General features: G+C 52.5%; 9 protein-coding genes across 9 annotated transcripts; 6 read left to right on the forward strand and 3 right to left on the reverse strand.

Moving 5' to 3' along the window:
* Positions 1–220: 220 nt before the first annotated feature.
* CCOS01_12729 (peptidyl-prolyl cis-trans isomerase ssp-1) lies at positions 221–1,146 on the reverse strand (the record flags this gene model as incomplete). The annotated part of the gene is made up of 4 exons (XM_060460877.1): positions 221–230; positions 306–562; positions 634–900; positions 1,144–1,146. The coding sequence occupies 4 exons, from the start codon at positions 1,144–1,146 to the stop codon at positions 221–223; spliced, it is 537 nt and encodes a 178-aa protein (XP_060308925.1).
* A 2,139-nt stretch (positions 1,147–3,285) lies between these two features.
* On the forward strand, positions 3,286–3,882 carry CCOS01_12730 (RNA polymerase M/15 kDa subunit; the record flags this gene model as incomplete). Its single annotated transcript, XM_060460878.1, has 1 exon — positions 3,286–3,882. One exon carries the CDS (start codon positions 3,286–3,288, stop codon positions 3,880–3,882), a length of 597 nt encoding a protein of 198 aa, XP_060308926.1.
* A 780-nt stretch (positions 3,883–4,662) lies between these two features.
* Positions 4,663–5,388, reverse strand: CCOS01_12731 (50S ribosomal protein L14; the record flags this gene model as incomplete). The annotated part of the gene is made up of 4 exons (XM_060460879.1): positions 4,663–4,958; positions 5,038–5,122; positions 5,179–5,218; positions 5,375–5,388. The coding sequence occupies 4 exons, from the start codon at positions 5,386–5,388 to the stop codon at positions 4,663–4,665; spliced, it is 435 nt and encodes a 144-aa protein (XP_060308927.1).
* A 1,294-nt stretch (positions 5,389–6,682) lies between these two features.
* On the forward strand, positions 6,683–9,120 carry CCOS01_12732 (histone-lysine N-methyltransferase SET9; the record flags this gene model as incomplete). The annotated part of the gene is made up of 2 exons (XM_060460880.1): positions 6,683–6,790; positions 6,862–9,120. The coding sequence occupies 2 exons, from the start codon at positions 6,683–6,685 to the stop codon at positions 9,118–9,120; spliced, it is 2,367 nt and encodes a 788-aa protein (XP_060308928.1).
* Positions 9,121–9,653: 533 nt separating this feature from the next.
* Positions 9,654–10,268, forward strand: CCOS01_12733 (uncharacterized protein; the record flags this gene model as incomplete). Its single annotated transcript, XM_060460881.1, has 1 exon — positions 9,654–10,268. One exon carries the CDS (start codon positions 9,654–9,656, stop codon positions 10,266–10,268), a length of 615 nt encoding a protein of 204 aa, XP_060308929.1.
* Positions 10,269–10,596: 328 nt separating this feature from the next.
* On the forward strand, positions 10,597–11,479 carry CCOS01_12734 (uncharacterized protein; the record flags this gene model as incomplete). Its single annotated transcript, XM_060460882.1, has 2 exons — positions 10,597–11,169; positions 11,339–11,479. 2 exons carry the CDS (start codon positions 10,597–10,599, stop codon positions 11,477–11,479), a joined length of 714 nt encoding a protein of 237 aa, XP_060308930.1.
* A 2,139-nt stretch (positions 11,480–13,618) lies between these two features.
* Positions 13,619–13,996, forward strand: CCOS01_12735 (uncharacterized protein; the record flags this gene model as incomplete). The annotated part of the gene is made up of 2 exons (XM_060460883.1): positions 13,619–13,916; positions 13,968–13,996. 2 exons carry the CDS (start codon positions 13,619–13,621, stop codon positions 13,994–13,996), a joined length of 327 nt encoding a protein of 108 aa, XP_060308931.1.
* Positions 13,997–14,756: 760 nt separating this feature from the next.
* On the reverse strand, positions 14,757–16,430 carry CCOS01_12736 (uncharacterized protein; the record flags this gene model as incomplete). Its single annotated transcript, XM_060460884.1, has 3 exons — positions 14,757–15,161; positions 15,208–16,298; positions 16,409–16,430. The coding sequence occupies 3 exons, from the start codon at positions 16,428–16,430 to the stop codon at positions 14,757–14,759; spliced, it is 1,518 nt and encodes a 505-aa protein (XP_060308932.1).
* Positions 16,431–18,546: 2,116 nt separating this feature from the next.
* Positions 18,547–19,377, forward strand: CCOS01_12737 (uncharacterized protein; the record flags this gene model as incomplete). Its single annotated transcript, XM_060460885.1, has 1 exon — positions 18,547–19,377. The coding sequence occupies one exon, from the start codon at positions 18,547–18,549 to the stop codon at positions 19,375–19,377; it is 831 nt and encodes a 276-aa protein (XP_060308933.1).
* Between the last annotated feature and the right edge of the window lie 430 nt (positions 19,378–19,807).

The raw sequence follows: 19,807 nt of genomic DNA on the forward strand, positions 1-19,807 counted from the left end.
GCATTTGGTATTTTTTGATATACAGTTATGCCAGTGGCAAGCGCGTGATAGAAAACAATTTTGCAAAACAAATGTCATAAACGTCTGGCTGGCTCAGCTGGGCCAGCCGTGTCATGTCCACCGGCACTGAGCACTGGTTGACCTTTTTTTTTTCCCTCCTTCTGTGAACCCCCTGCCTGCTTACACGCGCATGATGCTGTTCGTCTCTACTCCGTCTCATTTACTCCAGTCTGTGATCCGGGTGGTTAGTGGAACTGTAAGTGGAATAGGGGGTTGCCAAAAGCAACAAGACTCGAATCACTCACCTCTCAATCAAGTGCAGGCCGCTCGCCGTCTCCACGACGCCGCTGATGTCACCGGGGTTAAGACCAAAGGCAGCTTCTTCAAACTCCCGTTGCATGTCACCCTTGCCGAAGTAGCCCAAGTCACCCCTCTTACGGGCACTGCTGCAGTCGGACTCGGTCAGGGCCAGCTCGCCGAGCGTGGTGGAACCGGACTTGATCTTGGCCTCGTGAGCCTTGATGATCTCGAGTGCGTCCTCCTTGGTGCGGGAAATTTCGGCCTATTTTGACAGGCGTTGTTAGCTGTCTGTACTCTGAAAACTGAAAACATTTCGGTAGGGGGTTTGCGTACCTCTCTCCAGCTGGAAGGGCGCCGGCTGTCTTTGTGCTTGACCAGCAGGTGGGCAGCGCGGATCTTTCCCTCTGGCACAGGAACAGCCTGGGATCTTGCGCCGGCGCCAGCGCTGTGATGGGTGGCCATGTAGTGCTTCAGCTTCTCGGTGTCGGTTCCCGCAGGCGGCTCCCAGCGTGAGACCTTTTCGGCGGCATTGAAGTAGTAGGGCAGGTTCTTGGAGTTGGAGTGTCGCACTTCCCAGCCGGGGGGGAGACCGGTGTCAGCCTGGTGAGGATTTGTATTAGTCGTCTGCTAAGAATGGTATTGTCTTGGTTGGTAAGCCGCCGCCGCCAGGCTCTGTGGGAGGCGCAGAGTAAGGTCAACAGCAGAGCATGCGACGGCCCGGAGACGAGGCTGCGCGATAATGGGTGAAGCTGTGCACAAAGGAATCGAGCGGGGTCGGGTGTCGAGGGTGCAGAGAGGGAAAAGGCTCTGCTCCGGATACGAGATGTATCACTGCTTACTCACCATTGTTGCGCGTGAGTTTGTTTACGGGAGAGACGAGAAGAAGCTGTTGCGATAGCTGCGGGGAACGAAACTTCAACGGCGGGAGAAGTTGGTGCAAGGAACGAAGCTGTCGTGGAGTAAGGTACTGAGGTGTAAGAAACGTGGAGTTGGCAGAATAAGGAAGAGGAAGAGCAGCACGACGATGGAGGCGAGGAGGGTGGGCGTCGAGGTACAAATGTACTCGGAAAGGCAAGGTATACCGGGTAACGTAAAGGTACCTACGGCAGCCGAACGGAGGAGACAATGCCAAGGTACTCCGTAAGGTAAGGTAAAGTAAGGTGAAGTACCTAGGCAATAGAAGGTAAAGGCAAGGTGCAGCTGGGGAAGAGCTGGGGTTTTGGCGATGCACCTAGCCAACGCAACTGGACGGGGGGAGGTTCTTCAGCTTGGCTCGAATGGATTGGGTGAGAGAGAGGATGACGTGCGGCTGCTGGGGTAACCACCAACGAGGCCTTGCTTCTACATAGGTATGCTGGGTGCGAACCTAGGTAATGGGGGGCCACAGCGGGAAGGAGGGGGAGCAAAAAGGCGCAAAAAAGTCAAGGTACGAGTCACAATGGTGGGTTACCTAAGCCACCAGGAATATCTTCCATGCCACTTGAACAATGGATATCCGCTGTCGACGAGCGTTAGTGGGGAGTGGGGGGAGGGCTACGGGGGACCTGGTGACCTCTGACAGGGAACCAGGCCGGATAGGGACCTACTACGGAGTACGTACCTTAGAATTGGACTCGTGGACGCCGGGGCGGGAGCCATCAAAAAAGTTGTGTCCCTGAAAGGCGGGGAACAGGGCGCTGGAGGGGGAAGCTGATCATCCCCCCCAGCGCATCGAAACTTGTGCCCTTATTGGTTCCCTTCTGTTCCAGTTCCTGTCAAATCACGTGTAGCTATGGTCCCGTGCTCGTCTTGGTCAGCTTACAGAGTTTCACCTACCAGACCTTCTCTCCCGACCTTGGACGGGAAACTCGTCACACGTCTTATTCGATGCAAGGGTTTCCCGTCCCAGGCCTGTCGATCCATCTTATCAAGCCGCAGTCTATCAGGTTTTCCTCGAGGGAAAGGAGAAATGGAGAATTGAAGAGATGTCATTCGTGAGATTTAAAAGTCTCAGGTTAGGCTAAGCGACAGTTGAGCCTTAATTTTCGACCAGCAACGAGTGCCCTCATCTGGATTTAGAGCTTCTAAACGAGGCCTCCCCCCATTGCCTGAAATATCTTCGGCCTCATCGAAAAGTCCAGTGAGAAAAGTGATTAGCAACATGTCCAAACCTGTTTTAAGTTGCTCCGTGATAGGCCGACGTTGGCTCATCCTCAACGCTGCCTGCTATCAGTAGGTCTCGCGGTACCATGTGTGTACCGTTCTTCTCGTTGAGGCCCTGTAGATCTCGACTTTGCTATACGTGAGAACCTACTCCTAGCTGCAACATGTTGTATAAAGATGAATGAAATTCTACAATTCAAGACGATTTATGGGGTACAGATAGTTCAGACATAGACATGATAACCTCAGATAGGGTAGCAAATGACCGGAACGCAAGCTTCCTTGTGAAAGCTTGCCTTGGGGGAGCTGGTCTTTGGCCCATCTTGATTCGAAGTAGTTCAGTACACTCGTAATCGAGTCCTAGTCTCTCAAACACCAAATACCAAGTAATTAGGTCATAAGAAGTTGGCATAGCCCTATTAGTCACAAGTTGTGGCGGCCTCACTTCACTGATATTACATTACAGTCAGGTTGGCATCTCGGATGAACAATGGAAGTAACTCACCGAAACACGTCTCGGTGAACCAGTGACCATAGCTCACCGAAATTCCATTCCGCTCTGATTCACCGCCGCGGCCCCACCTTGCGCCTCCCGCACTGCAAAAAGGAACGTGCGCCTTTCTCCATCAGGTTCCTTTCGATTATTTGCGCCGCACTTCGCTTTTCCGCCTTCTGCCTGAACCTCAACATTGCACACCGCTGCCCGACTTTCAATAACGCGCTCAACAACCCGATCTTGGTCTGTAGACTTACGCGACGACGATCCTGCGAAACTACTAAACTCCCTTTGATTAATCAACTCATTCCCCGACGCACAAGAATCGCTACGCGACCGACACCACGATGGCGACCCCCATGAGCACAAACTCCCAAGACGACGGCGCGAACAAGAAGCTTGAGCAGATTACCTTTCGCTTTTGCTCCGAATGCTCCAACATGCTCTACCCCAAGGAGGACGAAGAGACTCACCGCCTCCAATTCACCTGCCGAACCTGCCAGTTTACCGAGGAGGCTCAGTCCACCTGCGTCTTCCGCAACGTCATGAACAACGCCGCCGGTGAGACCGCCGGTGTCACACAGGATGTCGGTTCGGATCCTACTGTAGGTGATCCCCAGTCTGTTCTTGCCCCTGTTGTATGCATCGGCTGCGGCCACGCCATCCTTTGCAGCGGCTGCGGTAATCCGTCCGACGACTTCAACGTCTCAGCGGCCCCTACCCACCAGTACGACGGTCCCCAGAGCAAGAAGACGGAGATCACATGGGACGACCTGATGGACATGGCCGAAGACGAGGCCCTCGACGAGTACGACGAAGAAAAGGAATCGGTCACTTCCGACGAGATCAACTACGGGTTCGCGGGCATCGCACTCAACAATGAGCCTGACTCCGCCAACCGCAAAGTCTCGTGGCCTACCTTTCAGCTGGCTGTCAGCCAGTGAAGAGCGATTCCGCCACGCGTTACCACACGACATATTCCTGGATGATATCCCCTGGACCTGGCTCTTGCAATGGGATTTTGGCTTTCACCTTGGGCACGAGACCTCCCTCATGATCAGCTGGCTGACGCTGCATCTTTCCCGGATCTAGCTTCCACGATCAAACAAGGAATGCCCCGTCTGCAAGGCTGGCGAAGCCGTCTTCTTCCAGTCCCAGCAGCGAAGTGCCGAGACGGGCATGGTTAGTACAACCCGCGTCTTTCTTATTTCTCAGCATCCTTTCAGATGTTCCGAAGGCTAACGCGTTCTCGTGCAGAAATTGTTCTATGTCTGCTGCGATTGCGGTCACATCTTCCAGTAAAAGAGACGACCGTTTGAAGATACCCTAGGATTGTTCGAGAGGAGGTTATCATGCATTGTAAGGAGTATTCTGGCGTTCGAGCTCTCGATTGGGGGAAAAAGGCTATCGGGCGGCCACGGTTTTTGTCTTGAGATATCATACAGACCATTGAATTACATTTACCTCAATGGCAATCACTATTCTGCGCCATTGCGACCTATCTCAAAGTGACCTTTGACTTGTGACTAGACTCATCTCGACTTTCTGAATGTTTTTGTATTTGATGGAGATTGGTATCGACTGCCAACCCTGGAAACGCCGGCTCATGCATTCGTATAATACACTTCCCCCAATCTGACGACTCTTTTCTCCTATACTTTTACAAAGATCCTACACGTCTTTCTTGTTGTACCTGCTCCTCCCTCGTCCCATCGCCGTTTCCTTTATGCGTGCATGGGCGCCATGGAAAGGATCTTGCTCCACTTCTTCCTCCTCAGCTCAGCACCAACGACGCCGTTGATGCGAGAGCCAACGGGGTCGCCGGCCTTGTTGATGAGAACGCAGGCGTTGTCGTCGAACCGAATTACACTACCGTCGGGGCGGAGAGTCTTTTGCTTGGTGCGGACAACGACGGCATGGCGCATGTCACCGCGCTTGACCTTGTTGGCGGCTGATGAGCCGGCCATGCCACCCTCGCTGGCACCTCTGTGCTTCTGAACCACGACGACGATTCTGTCACCTGCGATTGTATATGTGTTAGTCTCGGTATCGAATCGCGTGAGGTGAGGGGCGTTCGGAAGTGGGCGACAGGATCGTACCGATGCGGGCGAGCTTCTTCTGGCCGACAACCATGGCGCATTCGACCATGGCAGCACCTGAGTTGTCGATGCATTGCAGCACCGTCTGAGTGCGCGTTAGCGTGCTGATTCAATGTTCGCGAATCAAAGAAGATGACATACCTTTAGTTGAATCATTTTGGCGGCGGGACCTCGTGGTAGGCTGTGGTATATCGAATCTCCCCTGGCTGGCCACTGGCTCTATGAAGCTATCTCGAAAAGGTGGGACTGCAAAGTTGAATTCCACGTCGGAACAACGGGCTGATGTAGATCCGGTAGCCCAGAATCGTGGACCAGTGAAGTGGACCTCAAGACCCACTTCAAGAGCTGCATGTTGTCCCGTTGCTGCGGGCAGGCCTCTGACAGCCAAAAGAGGTTAGCTACATATGTATGAGCGCATCTCATTGGCTGACGTAGCCGGTCAAAACTTGGTCTGTGCGACTATTTTGACGTCTCAGTGCTCACTTGGGGCCACTTCAACGATAATTGCCTAGCCACTGTGTTTTGTAACTTTTGATTGGCCATCAAACCCCCCGGTAAGGCGCAATCCAATGTTTCCCTTCCTTTCTTGCTTCCCTCCCTCTTTCCCGTTCTGCGTCTCTGTCTGGCTGGTCTGTCTGCTCCCCTGGAAAGCTGGAAAGGAAGGAAGGAACCTGGAATCTGGAATTTGTTCCATTGGGACTTGCTGTCAATACCTCCCGAAAGTACGGAGTGCTCTGAGTCGGATCCGAACGAATTGAGACTGAGTTTGTGCAGGAGAGTAAGAGAGGGAAGGAACCACCCGAAGCAACCAACTTTCCACCCGGCAAGAGCGAATTAAAATTGGGACAAGACGGCGACTTCCATTGCTGTTTCCTGCTCATCTTGAGTTCAGGTCTCTTGACGTCCAGCCTCACACACACACACACACCTCACCTCACTACATCCCACATCCCACCTCCCACCTCAACCTATCCACATCCACTTATTTGTCTCATTTCCCTCCTCATTCTCATCTCTTTATCCGCTCCATCGTCCGTTGTCCGACGTCTTTGTTACCCACAGAGCCTCCCTTCCGGTACTTGTGGATGAAGCTATTTTGATTCCTACATTCATTCCTTGAGCATTCATCGACAGGAGGGTCCACGACTTGTTTGTTCTTCTTTCAGATCCTACCGTACCGAGTATGATCCACGACGGCCCTGCGCATTAATCTCCACAACCACCCGCCTGCCCTGACCAGCCTGTCCTCGTTGGCTTGTTTATGCCCCCTTTGGACTTTGGACCGGAAGACATGACGACACCCACCCTGAGCTGACCCTTCTCTCATCTTTTTGCGCCTTTTTGGACACAACAACCTTCTTCCCGGTCTCACCCACATCTGTTTCTGGTCCCTATCCTTAGCGGCCGACTTGCGACAATCGTGGCCCAGCTGTCACTCCCCCACATCATTTGCTGCGCTTGACCTTGGGCTGTCGAAGGGAGCCCGACCTCACATTTGGTCCTTCGTCCACTCCTTGCTCTGTGCGCTGACGCTGGTCCCTCGACGCTCGTTTAGCCTTCCCCGACCTCGCCTCGGGCTCGCTCCTTCCAACTTGCGCCACCGACGACAACTGCGACGTCCGTCAACGCTCATCCGTATCTCACGATGCCGCCCTCTGCTGCTACGGCAAAGAAGCAGAAGAATAAGCAGACGCTGACATTGGCGCAACTGGCATCGTACGATGATTTCCTGACTGATGCTCTAGTCGATCATGTATGGGTTTCGGTTCCGCCGGGCAGCCATGCCTCGGACATTTGGGGGCTGAAGAAGCTGACACTTTGCAGGTTTTCTACTGGACTACGATTCCCAAGAACAGAAACTCCTATCATCCTTCGCGAGGTGTGCGGGAGGAGGACATTACCCAAATCATCCGCGACGAGCTCGCTGTCAGCAAAGACCTCGAATCCGCCGAGCGCAAGTTGCTAGCTACCGATGGCTTCCGCAAGTTCTTCGCCGCCCTCAAGACGGACAAATCCAAGGATGACTTCAAGCGTCATATGCGCCGCTATGTCCAGATTTACCTTCCCGACTGCCCATTTGAGGTGAACTCGACGAACCGCTACACGATTGTTTCGCACGAAGCCGCCATCACGGCCCGACGCTTTATACGGCGAAACGAGACGATCAAGTACTTGGCCGGAACGCAGGTCAACATTTCACCCGAGGAGGAGCGAGAAATGACGGCCCGGAAGAAGGATTTTAGCATCATTATTTCCGCCAGGAACAAATGCGCCAGCCTGTTCATGGGCCCTGCCCGATTTGCGAACCACGACTGCAGAGCTAATGCGAAGCTCATGACTACGTCTTCAGCCACGATTGAGATCATTGCGACGAGGAACATCGATGTTGGCGAAGAGATTACCGTTACATATGCCGAGAACTACTTCGGGGAGGACAACTGCGAATGTCTATGCAGAACATGCGAAGACAGATGTGCAAACGGTTGGGCACCGGCAGAAGGAGAAGTTGTGGTTAAGAAAAGCATCGAGGAGTCCGCTTTGGACGGATACTCTTTGCGGCGGAGGAGAAGGGACGATAGCGTCGGCCCGTCGTCTCGAACACCTTCTGTCACGCCAGACATCCGGCCACGAGTGTCTAAATCACGGCTCAGGAGCGGGAAATCTGGCCGAGATTCTCTAGCAGTCGACTCACCAATGTCAGATGCTCTTTCACCAGAAAAGAAGCAGTCTTTCGATTCACTCGTCACACCGCCCATCACGCCATCCAAAAGACGAAAAATCTCGGCTACGCAAGCAGCCAAAGCCCGTCAGGAAGCTATTGTCACGTCAACAGAGAGCTCAGCCTCCGAGTCTGTGCGCAGCATGTCATTGACCAGTAGCGGAAACGAAGACGGGTCGGTGACGGACATTACTGAGCCGGAGAAAGACTCCCCGGAACCGGGCCAACGTCAGAAGCATTCAGAGCTTGTCAAGAAAGAGGAGTATGAGGAGACCACGGAGCAAGCACTGGCCAAGGCGGCGCCATACTCGTCGCAAAGAAGGGGCCAAAAGGAAATGCCAGACACCAGTCGAGCTGGATCTGTTGTTGTCTCCCGGTCAATCCCCATCTCGTCCTTGTGCAATCCTCCGTCACCGCCTTCTAAAACCTCGGGTTCAAACCCTCCAGAATGGCTATACCCGGCGAGCGTCCCTTCGTACAAGATCCAGGATCGTATGAGTATCGCAGCTGCTATGTGCAGCAGCGTGAGCACGAAGTCAGTGGCAATGTCATCAACAGGCGCATCAAAAAGCTCTAGCACGAGCAGTTTGAAGCTGACACAAAACGTTGCTAAATCCCTCTCAACAAAAGAGTCGCTCGGAAGCTCTCGTCGTGAGGCCGTGGTGAAAACGTCAAAGGTTGAGGCTCTTGCGTCAATAGAGCAAGACGAGTTGGGCGATCGCAGCTCCGTCACCGTGCTGACTGCAAAGGTCGAAGCACCGGTATCGACAGAAAATCCTGCGCCGATCACTGACAGTATCAAAGTCTGTGCAAAGGTTGCTGAGACGGTGGAGAGCGGTGGTGACCAGCCACCTCTGAAGAAGCGCAAGTATCAGCGGCGCACCTTTATCAAGGAGACCACACCACCCGCAAAGACCCGAACGCCCGGCGACTATACTCTAACGCCGCTGTTGCTATCAGAGCCGCAGACGGCATGGGTTCGCTGCATGAATTGCGAGACAGCATTTGTGCAGCAAAATGCGTACTACACCAAGAGTTCGTGCCCGCGCTGCGAACGCCACTCTAAGCTCTATGGTTACATTTGGCCGAAGACTGAGAGGGCCGGGCCTCAAGATAAGGAGCAGCGCATCTTGGACCACCGCCTTATCCACCGGTTCCTGGGGCGCGACGAGGAGGCGCGTATCCGGGGACGAAAGCGACCCGCAGCGAGCACATCGGAGACACTCGAAGATTGCGCGGGGAGTAGGCTTGGAAACAAGCGCCTCAGAGCCGCGGGTGAAGAATCCGAGGAAGGCGAAGATACGAGCGGGTTAAGACGGAGTGGTCGAATGCGCAAGGCTAGCATCAAGGTGGCAGAGCCGTAGGGGAGGCGAGGCGCGAAGCAGCCAACCGGAGCGGTCCGGGACCCAGCCGGAGAGAAACTCTCCCCAGTCCGGGGCTCCAAAGGCTCCCACCGTGGCTTTTCCTTGAACGCAGAAACGAACGACGGGGATTTATAATTGGAACATGGGGAAACATGAGGTGGAAAAGGCGTATGTCTTGTGTTTCATTGCGACAGCACAATTTCTGGCTTGGGATTTTGGTCAGGTCTTTTTTTTTTTTTCTCTTTCTCCCCCAGGTTTTATTTTCCTGCTATGCATGCATAATGGCATGTACGCATGTGTGGTACATAGTAGATACCATAGCTCCTCGCCTTGCATACTACTGTCCGTCTGCAGGGTCGCAGACGATGCACAGGGGACTTTTCCATCCTTCCCCCCTTTCGATTCTGGCGTGGTGTTGAGAGACAACATTCCAGCCGACTGTCTTGGCTGGTAAGGTACTTTAGATAAGGAGGAATTGGATGCACACACACACACAGAGAGACACAGAGCTATATACAAGGGACCTGAGGGGAATGTCCATTGAGCCGGAGAGGCGAAAGAAAGAATTGATGAGAGAGAGGGTAATCTACTTCTTCAAGACGAGGACATATTTCTCTACGTGCCGCCGCTTGCTGCTTTCTCAATTTTCCTTGAACTTTCTTGCCTGTGTAAGGAAAGGTATTGTTTGTTTTTGTTCTCCCCCTTGCCTTTTCCCCAACCGTCGTCGGATTCGGACATTCAGCTTATCGAGCAGCCCTCAGCGCGTACCTCATGCGAGTTTGCTTACTTGCGTTGCTGCATATCTTTTGCTGATGGTTTCGGTCGGCGACCGAAAGCGACTTCTCTCACCAAAAGCAAAGACGTGGGATTCGACCTTGGATTTCGGTGGCATAAACACATATTCATACATACCTTTGAGCTACCTTGGGCACACCACTACCTTGTCCATTCATCTTCCTCCTCCTCGACAGATAAACGACGACTTACACCGACCGCTGCGACCATCACCTCAACCACACCTCAATCACACCTCTCAGAGCTCTTCTTCCCCGCCGCCTTGGAACAACCTGCATAAAAACTGTGTCGTCGCGAACGGTGCGTCGCTAGCAACCTGCGCTAAGGCAAGCAAACGCTATCCCAGGACCTAGGAAGCTTTGCCTTTTCCTTTCCCTGCTCATTCTGCCCTGCTTGTCATAAAGCTCGAGCACACCTCACTACCTATCCTTAGCTCGGGTCCTATCGCTTGCTCGCAGCTCACCACCGCTCACCACCCATCACTCACCGACTTATATCTTGGGCCCCTTACCTGCCTACTATTAAGTTTCCTCTCGGAACCGTTTCCCAAGAAACCGAGCCAAGGTTCTCCTATCTTTTGGATTTACATCCTTTTATCTTGGCACCCCTCGTCCCATCCAACCCTTCTTCGCACTTTATCACCAAGTGTATGTTAAAGGGGAGGGGCATCCGCTATTCAGCATGTCAACGGAAACGTTTACACAAAAGACCATGATGAGTGCCGGCCTCCCAGGGCCGCACAACTATCTCGACTACCAACACCAACAACAACATTACCTATACAACCCGGCACCAAGGCTCTCCGCCCTCGCCTCTCCTCACCTTTCCTCCCGGGGCCAGACTAAGCAAGCCAAAAGGCGGTCGCTGACGGCGGCCCGGCAACAACCACGACAACCACAGCCACAGGCTTTGCATCCCCTGACAACACTGCTGGCCGTGATATTCGACTTCTTTCTGCGAGGCATCCTGGATCTCACGAGGCCGCCGAGGGAGCTCGTCAAGCTCACCGTCATGGGCATTTTCGACACGCTGTGCTGGGCATATCACGCACTGCCAATGCCGCTCGCGCTCGGTCTTCTCTACTATGGGTTCCAGAGCGTCCCGGACGCGCTGCACGGCGTTGAGGAGCTGCGGGTGGTTTACAGCACGAGGCTGGGCGGCGACGCATTCCCCGGGAACGCGTCCGGCGTGGAGGGTCTCTACGGGCTGGGCGAGATGGCTCTGGTGCGATGGGGTGATTTGGGGGTCTGGTCGGTAAGTTGCATCTTACACTCTTTTCGTTTTTGACATCGTTTTCCTCTATCCCTCCATCTGCTTGGATGATTGATGGTTTTGGTTATTCTTCATCTTTGCATCATTCTCCAAGATTGTGGGCGTTATACAAAACATCAAGAGTGTCGAGACTGATGTTTCCTTGGTTCAGGCGTTTTACTGTCTCGCTTTGATGACGGCAGCGTATGCGGTCATGGTCCTCTTGGAGATGCGCGACTACATCCGCGACACCTGGGCTCTTATTGTGGACGAGGCTCTCGAGGTCCAGGCGTTGCGGGCGGACGATTGCTAGTCGACGCCTCCGGAATTTCGGAAAGGGTGACTTAGTCCTCTTTTCGCCTCGCTTTTTCACGCTTCTTCCCCGTATGTGGACCTTTCTGGACCCTTTTTGGGGGCAATCGGATTTCCATCCTACCCTATGGTCGCGGGGTCGGTATTCGGCGTTGGTTGCTAGTCGTTATTTCTGTCTTTTTATGTTCGCTGGGGGCGAGAGATGAAAATGTGTGAGAGTGAGAGAAACGGCGGTCGGACTTTTGGAGATCTTCATTCCCCGAATCCTGGCTTTCACTCTCATTCGTCATTCTCACTCTCACCTTCACTCTCTCGCTCTCATTGTCATCTCATTCAATGGGATCAGCAGGCGTCGACCGGTACAAAAGTTCAAACGGCCAAAAATGGGTATTTGTGCACAGGCGCTTTGGGCAAGAGTTCCGCATCTCTTGGCGCGGATTTCAATGCTCCGTGTCTTCGGATGACGAAAAATGAGGAGTTTTGCTTTGGGTTTGGTCTTGGAAAGGAAGAAACGCAACGAGATTGCGGAGGGAACATCGGGATACAGTGAGACTGAACTTAGAAAGCGCCCGATGCAGAAACTGTCGCAGTCGCAGTCACAGTCGCAGTCGCGGTCGGCTGGCATCGGTGGACGCCTCATGATGATGATACTACAATACCTAATAATGAACAAGACTGTTGTCTGTCCTGCACTCTCGCTCTCCTACCCCATCCGTTGAGATGGCTGGAAGTAGGGTGTGGGCAGCATCAGATTTCGAGATGAACTCGATCTCAGCTCAACCATCCTTTCCCATCCTTCCAATTCGCTCCTCTGACTGATGCAAACCAACCACTCAGCTCCGAGTCCCGTTATCATGATTCCAGATCCCCCCGACTCGGCAATATAATTCGAGGTGCACTTTTGCTCTGTTGTTGGAGCACTCATTGGACACATTTCTTTGCCCTGCTGCAGCCAACAGGCCACCCACACGCCCAATCATTGGGCGCCACAACCATTCCCTGCTCTGCTCGCTGCATCTTCTCTCCATGTCTCTCGCTTCCTCTTCATCAGTTCACCAGTCTCGGTGTCTCGGCCACCCTCTTACATTGAAGCTCCGATCCCTTGTCTCCTTGCTGACGAGCTGCCTTTTCCCATTCCCCGCATTCCTGGACTAATCAGACACTCAAGATACCAACAGCAAACACGGACAGGGGTGGGCCGCAGTCAGCCTTTGCGGCAGAGACAGGATGGGGGTTACATGTTCGTTTCCTCTCTCTCACAGAACTCCGGCCGACTGAATCGGACCTCCACTCCACGGTCTGGGTTCCGCCCTACCACAAGCCACCCACCCTCTTCCCCCCGTGGCCCCCGTTCCAGCCGTCTCGAAACGGAGAACCATCTTTGGCGAATTGAGTCAACCACCCCAACTTTCTGGCATACCCTTTCTCGAATCTTTACCAATCAGAGGTCGCCCTGGCACAGACGATCAGGCTGGCTGGACTGCTGTTGGACCTTGGATGCCCGATTCTCCTGTTACTACCACGTGTCGTGCTGGGCAGCTGAGGCAGAAGTGCACGAATAGAGCAGAATTGAACCATTTTCCAGCCCTTCGTTAGTTAAAGTAGGGGGACCTACTTCGGAGAGCTCTTTCTCGGCCGTAAACGATCTACGTCCCATCATACTCGCCATACGTTCGGAGTTGCTGGGATGACCGTAGGGCCGCCCGCGACCGTTGGAGATTCTTGTTATAAGGTGGCATGTCAGACCCAACTCTACCTGCCAACCAACTCCGGAGTTCGCGAGCCTCATCCTTCTATGCTGACGATGAGATTCCTTCTGGGACATGCCTGACCTTGCTTGAACCCCGCGATTCATGTTTGCATTCGGAACTTTTTATTCCTTACGCTGCCTTCCGGAAAGTCTCTGGACACTCTTCCTCTTTTGATCTTTCTACTTTCCCCTTTATACACGTAGTCGTACCCCGACATTCTTCATCCGCTGATTGCCGCGCGTGGGGTGATTGAACACCAAGGGAACGTGAAACAACAACAGCGCTTACCGTCTACGCCCGCGATCCGATCGACGACTAGCTCCCAAGGGGTTGATATCTTATCAGGAACAGCAAACAGAGGAGAAACTTTGGCTTGGACCTAAGTCGAAATGTTGAGAATGTTTTCCGGCATGAATGGGCTTGGGGGTTCGCTTTTGGTTGTCATTGTGCTCATGGCTCTGGTCTTTGCCGCATCCAGGTTCGACTTTGTAAGTGTTTCACTCTTGGGCGTGGTCAAGTGGTGCAGCAGGAGCAGCACCACCACCACCACCACCACACCTTCGGATAGCAGCGGTCCTAATCGGCTTATACAGATCCTGACGTCAGGCAAGTCCAAAGATGGTGATTTGGAAGGGGAGGATGATTCGACTTACGCTTTCTACGCTTCCAAGAGGAGAAGGGCTTCTAGTAAGTTGTTGTCCATGTTGTCGACGTGCTATTCATTGACGACATCTAAAGGTGTTAAGCGAGTCACTTTCGACATTTAGCGACGGACATACGCGTTGGACTGGCTTGCTTGGACGGCAGCATTTTGGAGTATCACCCAATTATGTTTGAAATTTGTAGGGTCTCATGTTTGGTGCGAAGGATTAGGCGCACTGGGACGACAATGGAGGAGTTTTTGTTTACGGCAGCTCATCGCTCGCTATCAGCCTTTCCACATCATCATAGCTTCAAGTTCTACCTGACACTACAACTTTTTCAATTATCAAGATGTATCGCCTACTGCAAAAGTACGCAAGGCGCAAGAGGTCACTAAGCCTAGCCGGTGCACCGTACCACACGAGGTTGCGTGTCCTGCCCCTTTCGTAAACAGCCACCACACGCTAGGAACTCCGCCCTGTATATTTGTACGGCCATCTACCTAGTTGTAGGTATTTGCGCTTCTCAGACACCAAGGTTCATCGTAATATCGACAAAAGACCGTGCAAAACATGCCTCGTGCATCTGTAAAAGTATAGGGATATCTACTAGTTCAGATTAAGGTCGGCCAAGAAAGGACCCGATCAATTGAGAGAATTAAATTGGAGCAACTTTTGATCAAAGAGCTTGAACATGATAAGAACCATGAGACATGAATGAGAACTTTTGTCGCCAATCCCTGAGACTGATGAAGTCTCCTATCCTTCGTGAACGAGAAGGTTGCGCTCTAGTTCACACCACTTCATAGAATCACTAGCCGGGCTTTGTGAAGCCGAGGATGAGTCTCGACGGCTTTATACCAGCTCTTTACCTCTACCCAATGCTTTACTGTGCCGTTCCAATCTCGGTCTGTATCTTGTTGCCTTCGATAGTGTCGATACCTTCGGGGTTGTCTCTCGTATGAATCAGCGCATAGAACTCCGAATTCAGCGCTTCATCGTCTGAAAAGCCATACAGCTTCCGGTGCGATTTGATTTCTAGGTAGTTCTGGCAATTCTCGCAGCTCTCGACATTCCATCGGCTTAAGACCGATTTCGTGTCCACAAGCTTGTCTGGCTGACCGTTCTTGCCCTTGGTCCAGGTGGAAATCACAAACGAACCCCGGATTCGAGCACGATTTATGCCAGTCGCCGTGATCTTGGGCCCTTCTCGCAGGTCTGGACCGGGTAGAATGGCCTGGAAATCCGGTCTGGGATAGTCGTAACCAAGATTGGCCGTGTCGGTGACGTCCTGAGAGCGTGAGACACCGCTATCACTGGACGTGGGTGAAACTTACATTAGAAGTCATCGGCCGCGTATCCCCGGGTGTGATATCCTCTCGGGTGAATGGATCCAGGGGAGTGTCGAGACTCAGTCCCTCTGTACCCTTGAAGCCAGATATGATGTCCAGTTTTTTAGACTTGTTGTGAGTGTCTTGCCACTTCCAGAACATGTAATCTATGAAACAATGATGGAAGAAGAAGACGGGGTCGAATGCCGCAGTATCATTCTCACCCATATCACCGTTGGCGAATGGATAGACATCGGAATTGTCATTGTCGGGGCCGGGAACGTCGAAACCACCAACTGCTAAATGCATGGAGTTGTGAGGCTCCTCGAGGGAGACCACGACAGACCCGAAACCACCCTCGACCTTCTTCGTGTTCCAGTCCTGAGCCGAGTTCGCATTCGAGAAGACAGTGTAGTTGGGCGCCTTGAGACATTCCTTGAAATTGTCTGCTATTCCTGCTGGAACCGTCTGACCCTCGTGGTTCTCAAATGCTTTCAGATTGAGCCAACGCTTGATGTTACCGTTCAAGAGCTCAGTCGGTTGCCCGGGCGGCAGCTTGTTCACCTCAGCATTATGGTCTGACGTTTTAGCACTGAAGTCGGAGCTGACGAGTCCGGAGTAGGGATATCGCACAGTGTTGTACCCCTTAGGCTTTGTGTAGCCATTGGACAAGTCTTTTCCTTTGTTGTCCAGATCATGTACATCTTCCTGTAACTTATAGGAGAACAAAGGATTCGAGACTTTTGTTCCGTCTTTGAAGATGTAATCCTTCCGAGTGAATATATCTGGCAAACCTTCTTTTACTGATGAACTCGACGTTTCGTTCCAGTAAGGCAGAGCGAGATCGCTACATCCTGGAGCACTCCGCAAAGCGTTCTCGAGTCGCAGGAGGTAGGCACGGTGCCACGTGGGGAATAACACAGTGAAATGCTGGCAGTACATTGGTGCGGGAAGGCCATGATAGCCGGCGATGGTGAAATAGGAGTTCTTCTCGTCTGGCTTCAGGCTGATGATGTGTTGAAATGCTCTGACAAGGGTATCAAGCTCATCTTGATTGAGGGTACGAGATCTTTCCTGACGCGAAGCTTGGACATCATCTGGAGATTGAAATTGCTAATATAGTAATGACGAGAGGATCCAAGTAGATGGATAGGATTCAGAGGTAGTTTCGGGTGCGGACAAGGCGAAGAACGGAACTCTAATCTACCTTTGATCATGAGGAGGACCATTTCCGGTATTTATAGCACTTTGACGAGGGCTCGAGTATAGCTTGTATCTATTTTCATCCCGTCCAATACGTGTGATCTCTCATACAGGACGTAGTATTCAGTCTGTGCCTTCACACTGACCAATTATAATACTTGATTGTCATCGGCATGCATTCATGCCCTCCAATTTTGGCACATGGTAGATTCGCGACCACCGGAAATGTAGTCACAACTACCCAACCCCGCTGGCGTTTAGTGATTCCATGATAAAGGATAGACTATCTGCATGTCTCAAATCTAAGTAGTATAGTTGTCATGCAGGCCTTGCCACTGTGCGGGGGATGAGGCTGGCTGAAAGCTGAATACCGTTTTTGAAGGAGCTGAACCACCGAAAGCAGCCAAGGAGCAGCAGCACAGCATCGTGAGAAACAGCGGTGAGCACTGAAATTGTCTTGGCCATAATCCGTCCATTTGCACAATTGGTCGTCCACCGAATCAGTCAGAAAATGCATGTCTGATGGGACTTGTCGCCCATTACGTTGGCGATAGTAAACATCAGTCACAAGAGACTTAGGTTTAATGGTACTTGGAGTCGGTGAAGGCCATGTACATCTGGGTGAGACAAGCAGCGTCAACTGCTCAAGCTTATAGTTGAATATCCATGCAGTCGACCAAGTATGTTCGGACATGAATGTGGTGTACTCATATCTACCACGAACTCAGGTACATTGTATCGGGAGGGAAAGACATTGACCTCAGCAGACGTGGTTAACAATCCCCAATAAGGTCGCATCTAGAGCTGATCATTGCCCCAAAGGTGGTCACAGGCAGTTGAGAGGAATTGAGAACCGAGAGTCTAGGTGCATATAACTTTCATGTAAGTCTTCGGAGAATTGCCAATCTTGAGTTGAGAAGCATAAGCTTCACTTGAATCACTTTGCTCTAGCCCTCATAAGCTGTGGGAACCCTCTTATGCCGACTTGGCACGTAACGGTTGATACGTGGACTGACTTGATAATCCGCATTCGTCACAAACGAGGCCTTGGCAGATTCACTCTGCTATTTTGTGCGCTTGGATGTCAAGCTCCATCATGATCAACGAAATAAGCTCAGTGAGAGAAGGAAAGTTCCATCCTATATCATATTAGGAGATCCATGACAATCACGAGTTGATCGCATACACATCTAGGTGATCAGCAGACGACTGAGAAGCAAGTTTGTAGTTGTCAACGTTGCTCCTTTGACAAGTTGATTCTGCGTGAACCGAAGTTGATGAAGTGATTGAACTGAAGGTAGACTACCGTGATACCGATAACAGTGACTGAATGGCTGAGTTGAAGTAAGATTTGCTGGTCAGTCGATAAGTGGGCCGATGGAAAGTAAGTATCTGCAAGTTGATTATACTGCTTGAAAACTGGTGCCGTCGCTGTTGATTCAGAAACCGAAAGCCTTGGTATGATGTCGTCAACATGAACTCAGCAGGAACCTACTAGTTGCAACTTCGGAGTAACCGACAACACGTTGGCAGATAATTTGGATCGCCAAAAGCCTCTGAATCGCGCTGACGTAGTGCCTGCGCCTGCGCCTGCGGCTGTGGCTGTGGTGGTGTAGATCACCTTTGCCAGGCACAGCGTGTGAGCAGGTACCTATTTGTCACCCATACTGGGCCTAAGTTGGAAAGAAGGGGCTGCCCAGCCGCAGGAGCCACTGCCGTGGAATGTCTGTTTTCCCGCCTGTGAGGTAGGTAGAAGTAGTAGGTGCATATGGGCGTGTACCTGCCTCTCCAGCACTCACCAGCTCCTTCCCTCTGGAAAACTCCAGGAGCAAGTGCGCTTGGGCCGCACGTGACTCTCACAGCTGTGCATTTGCCCAGGTTGGGCCTACCTACGAATATCCGACAGTGAGGGCAGGTACAGATATGCGTACCTGCCTTCACTGTCAGGCTGTGCCACTGGATGGCCGTCACGCGTGTGGCTGTGAAATAGGATCACCAGGCAGACACAATACGGCAATACCCAAGGTACTGAGCAAAGTCTTAAAGAAGCAGAGACTTCCAGTGGTAAGAATTACTGCAACTGAACCATCACAAACACGAAAACCATCGGTGCATCATAATCAACCGTTGTGTCACAAGAAAATGGCATCCACTCCCCAACACTCCAACATGAAGCCACTTCCCGGTGCCCCTGCAGACGAAGCTCCGCCGCCGTACGAAGAGAAACCCCGCACGAGTCCGGGACCAGCACCACCACACCGGAGAAGTCCAGGACCAAGCTCAGGACCAGCAGGACCGTCGTCGGGGCCGCAGGTGGTAGCCCGCCAGTTCCCGCCAGCCTTCAATGTCTACTCGCAGAGCTTCAGCAGGACGATGCTCCTCGGCGAGCACCAGAGCCAGCCGTTCTATGGCATGTCGATACACAGCGGGTTGAGCAGCTCGCCGCCCATTGTGCTGCACTCTGGTCCGTCGGACAGGTTCCCGCCGCTCGCGTCAGTAGAGTACCACAGCTTCAGCAGCAGAATGAGCATAACGCTGCCACCTGCGCCAACACGTACACCAGGCGGCGGGCCCATTGTCGAGCTGGACTCAAAGAGCGACTTCCCGTCATGGAGCTACATCTTCGCCATAGGCGTTGGGCCAAACTGCGAGAGACTAGAACAGTTTGAATGGAGGACAAGCTCTGGCGAAGCGATCGCTGCGCTGGATGGCCGAAGCAGGGGTTGGAAGCTCGTCAGGCTGGCTCAATCAGTGCCCCAGAATGCCGGACCAGGTGCATTCAGGGGAGGTGATGGAAAGGAAGTGGTCGCTGTCTGGACGGATGCTGGCATGAGCATGACCAAGCTGGCCAAGTTTGCGTTCATGGGCAGTGGCTTGACGGGTGAGCTGGGCGAACGGTGGGCAATTATGGCCGTCATATCTGGCTTGGCCATCTTTGAGCGACAGAGACAGCGAAGACGTAACAATCACTAATCTCTACAACCGCCAAGGCTTGAGGAGACGGAGGTAGAAGATTGATGGATGAGCTCACGCTTTGTAAGATGCCCAGGCACGCCAGGGATCTGTTTCGTTTAGTTTAGTTTTGATACCCGTAGGCTTTGACAGGCCGTTGAACCTGTAGTTATAGTAAAGATGAGATGGCTTTCAATGATTCACTTACCCAAAGCTATGAGCGCAGCTGCGACACGCTTACCGAGCGGCGTGTGATGAAAGGATGAACTGCCGTGTTTGAAGTGATGGCACCTGGCTGAGCAGCGAGCGCTTCTTTTCGCTGCGCCGCCAGGGGCTTTTCTGCGCGTGCATCATGTTGAGTGCAGCGACAACCTTGGCTGTGTACTTGGACCGGCCGAGTCAGGTGGTCGCTATTTGGAGAAACCGTCGCCAGAACATTCTCAGTTCTGAA

Source organism: Colletotrichum costaricense (assembly GCF_030867565.1).
Source record: "Colletotrichum costaricense strain IMI 309622 chromosome Unknown Scaffold_15.1, whole genome shotgun sequence".
Lineage (NCBI taxonomy): Eukaryota > Fungi > Ascomycota > Sordariomycetes > Glomerellales > Glomerellaceae > Colletotrichum > Colletotrichum costaricense.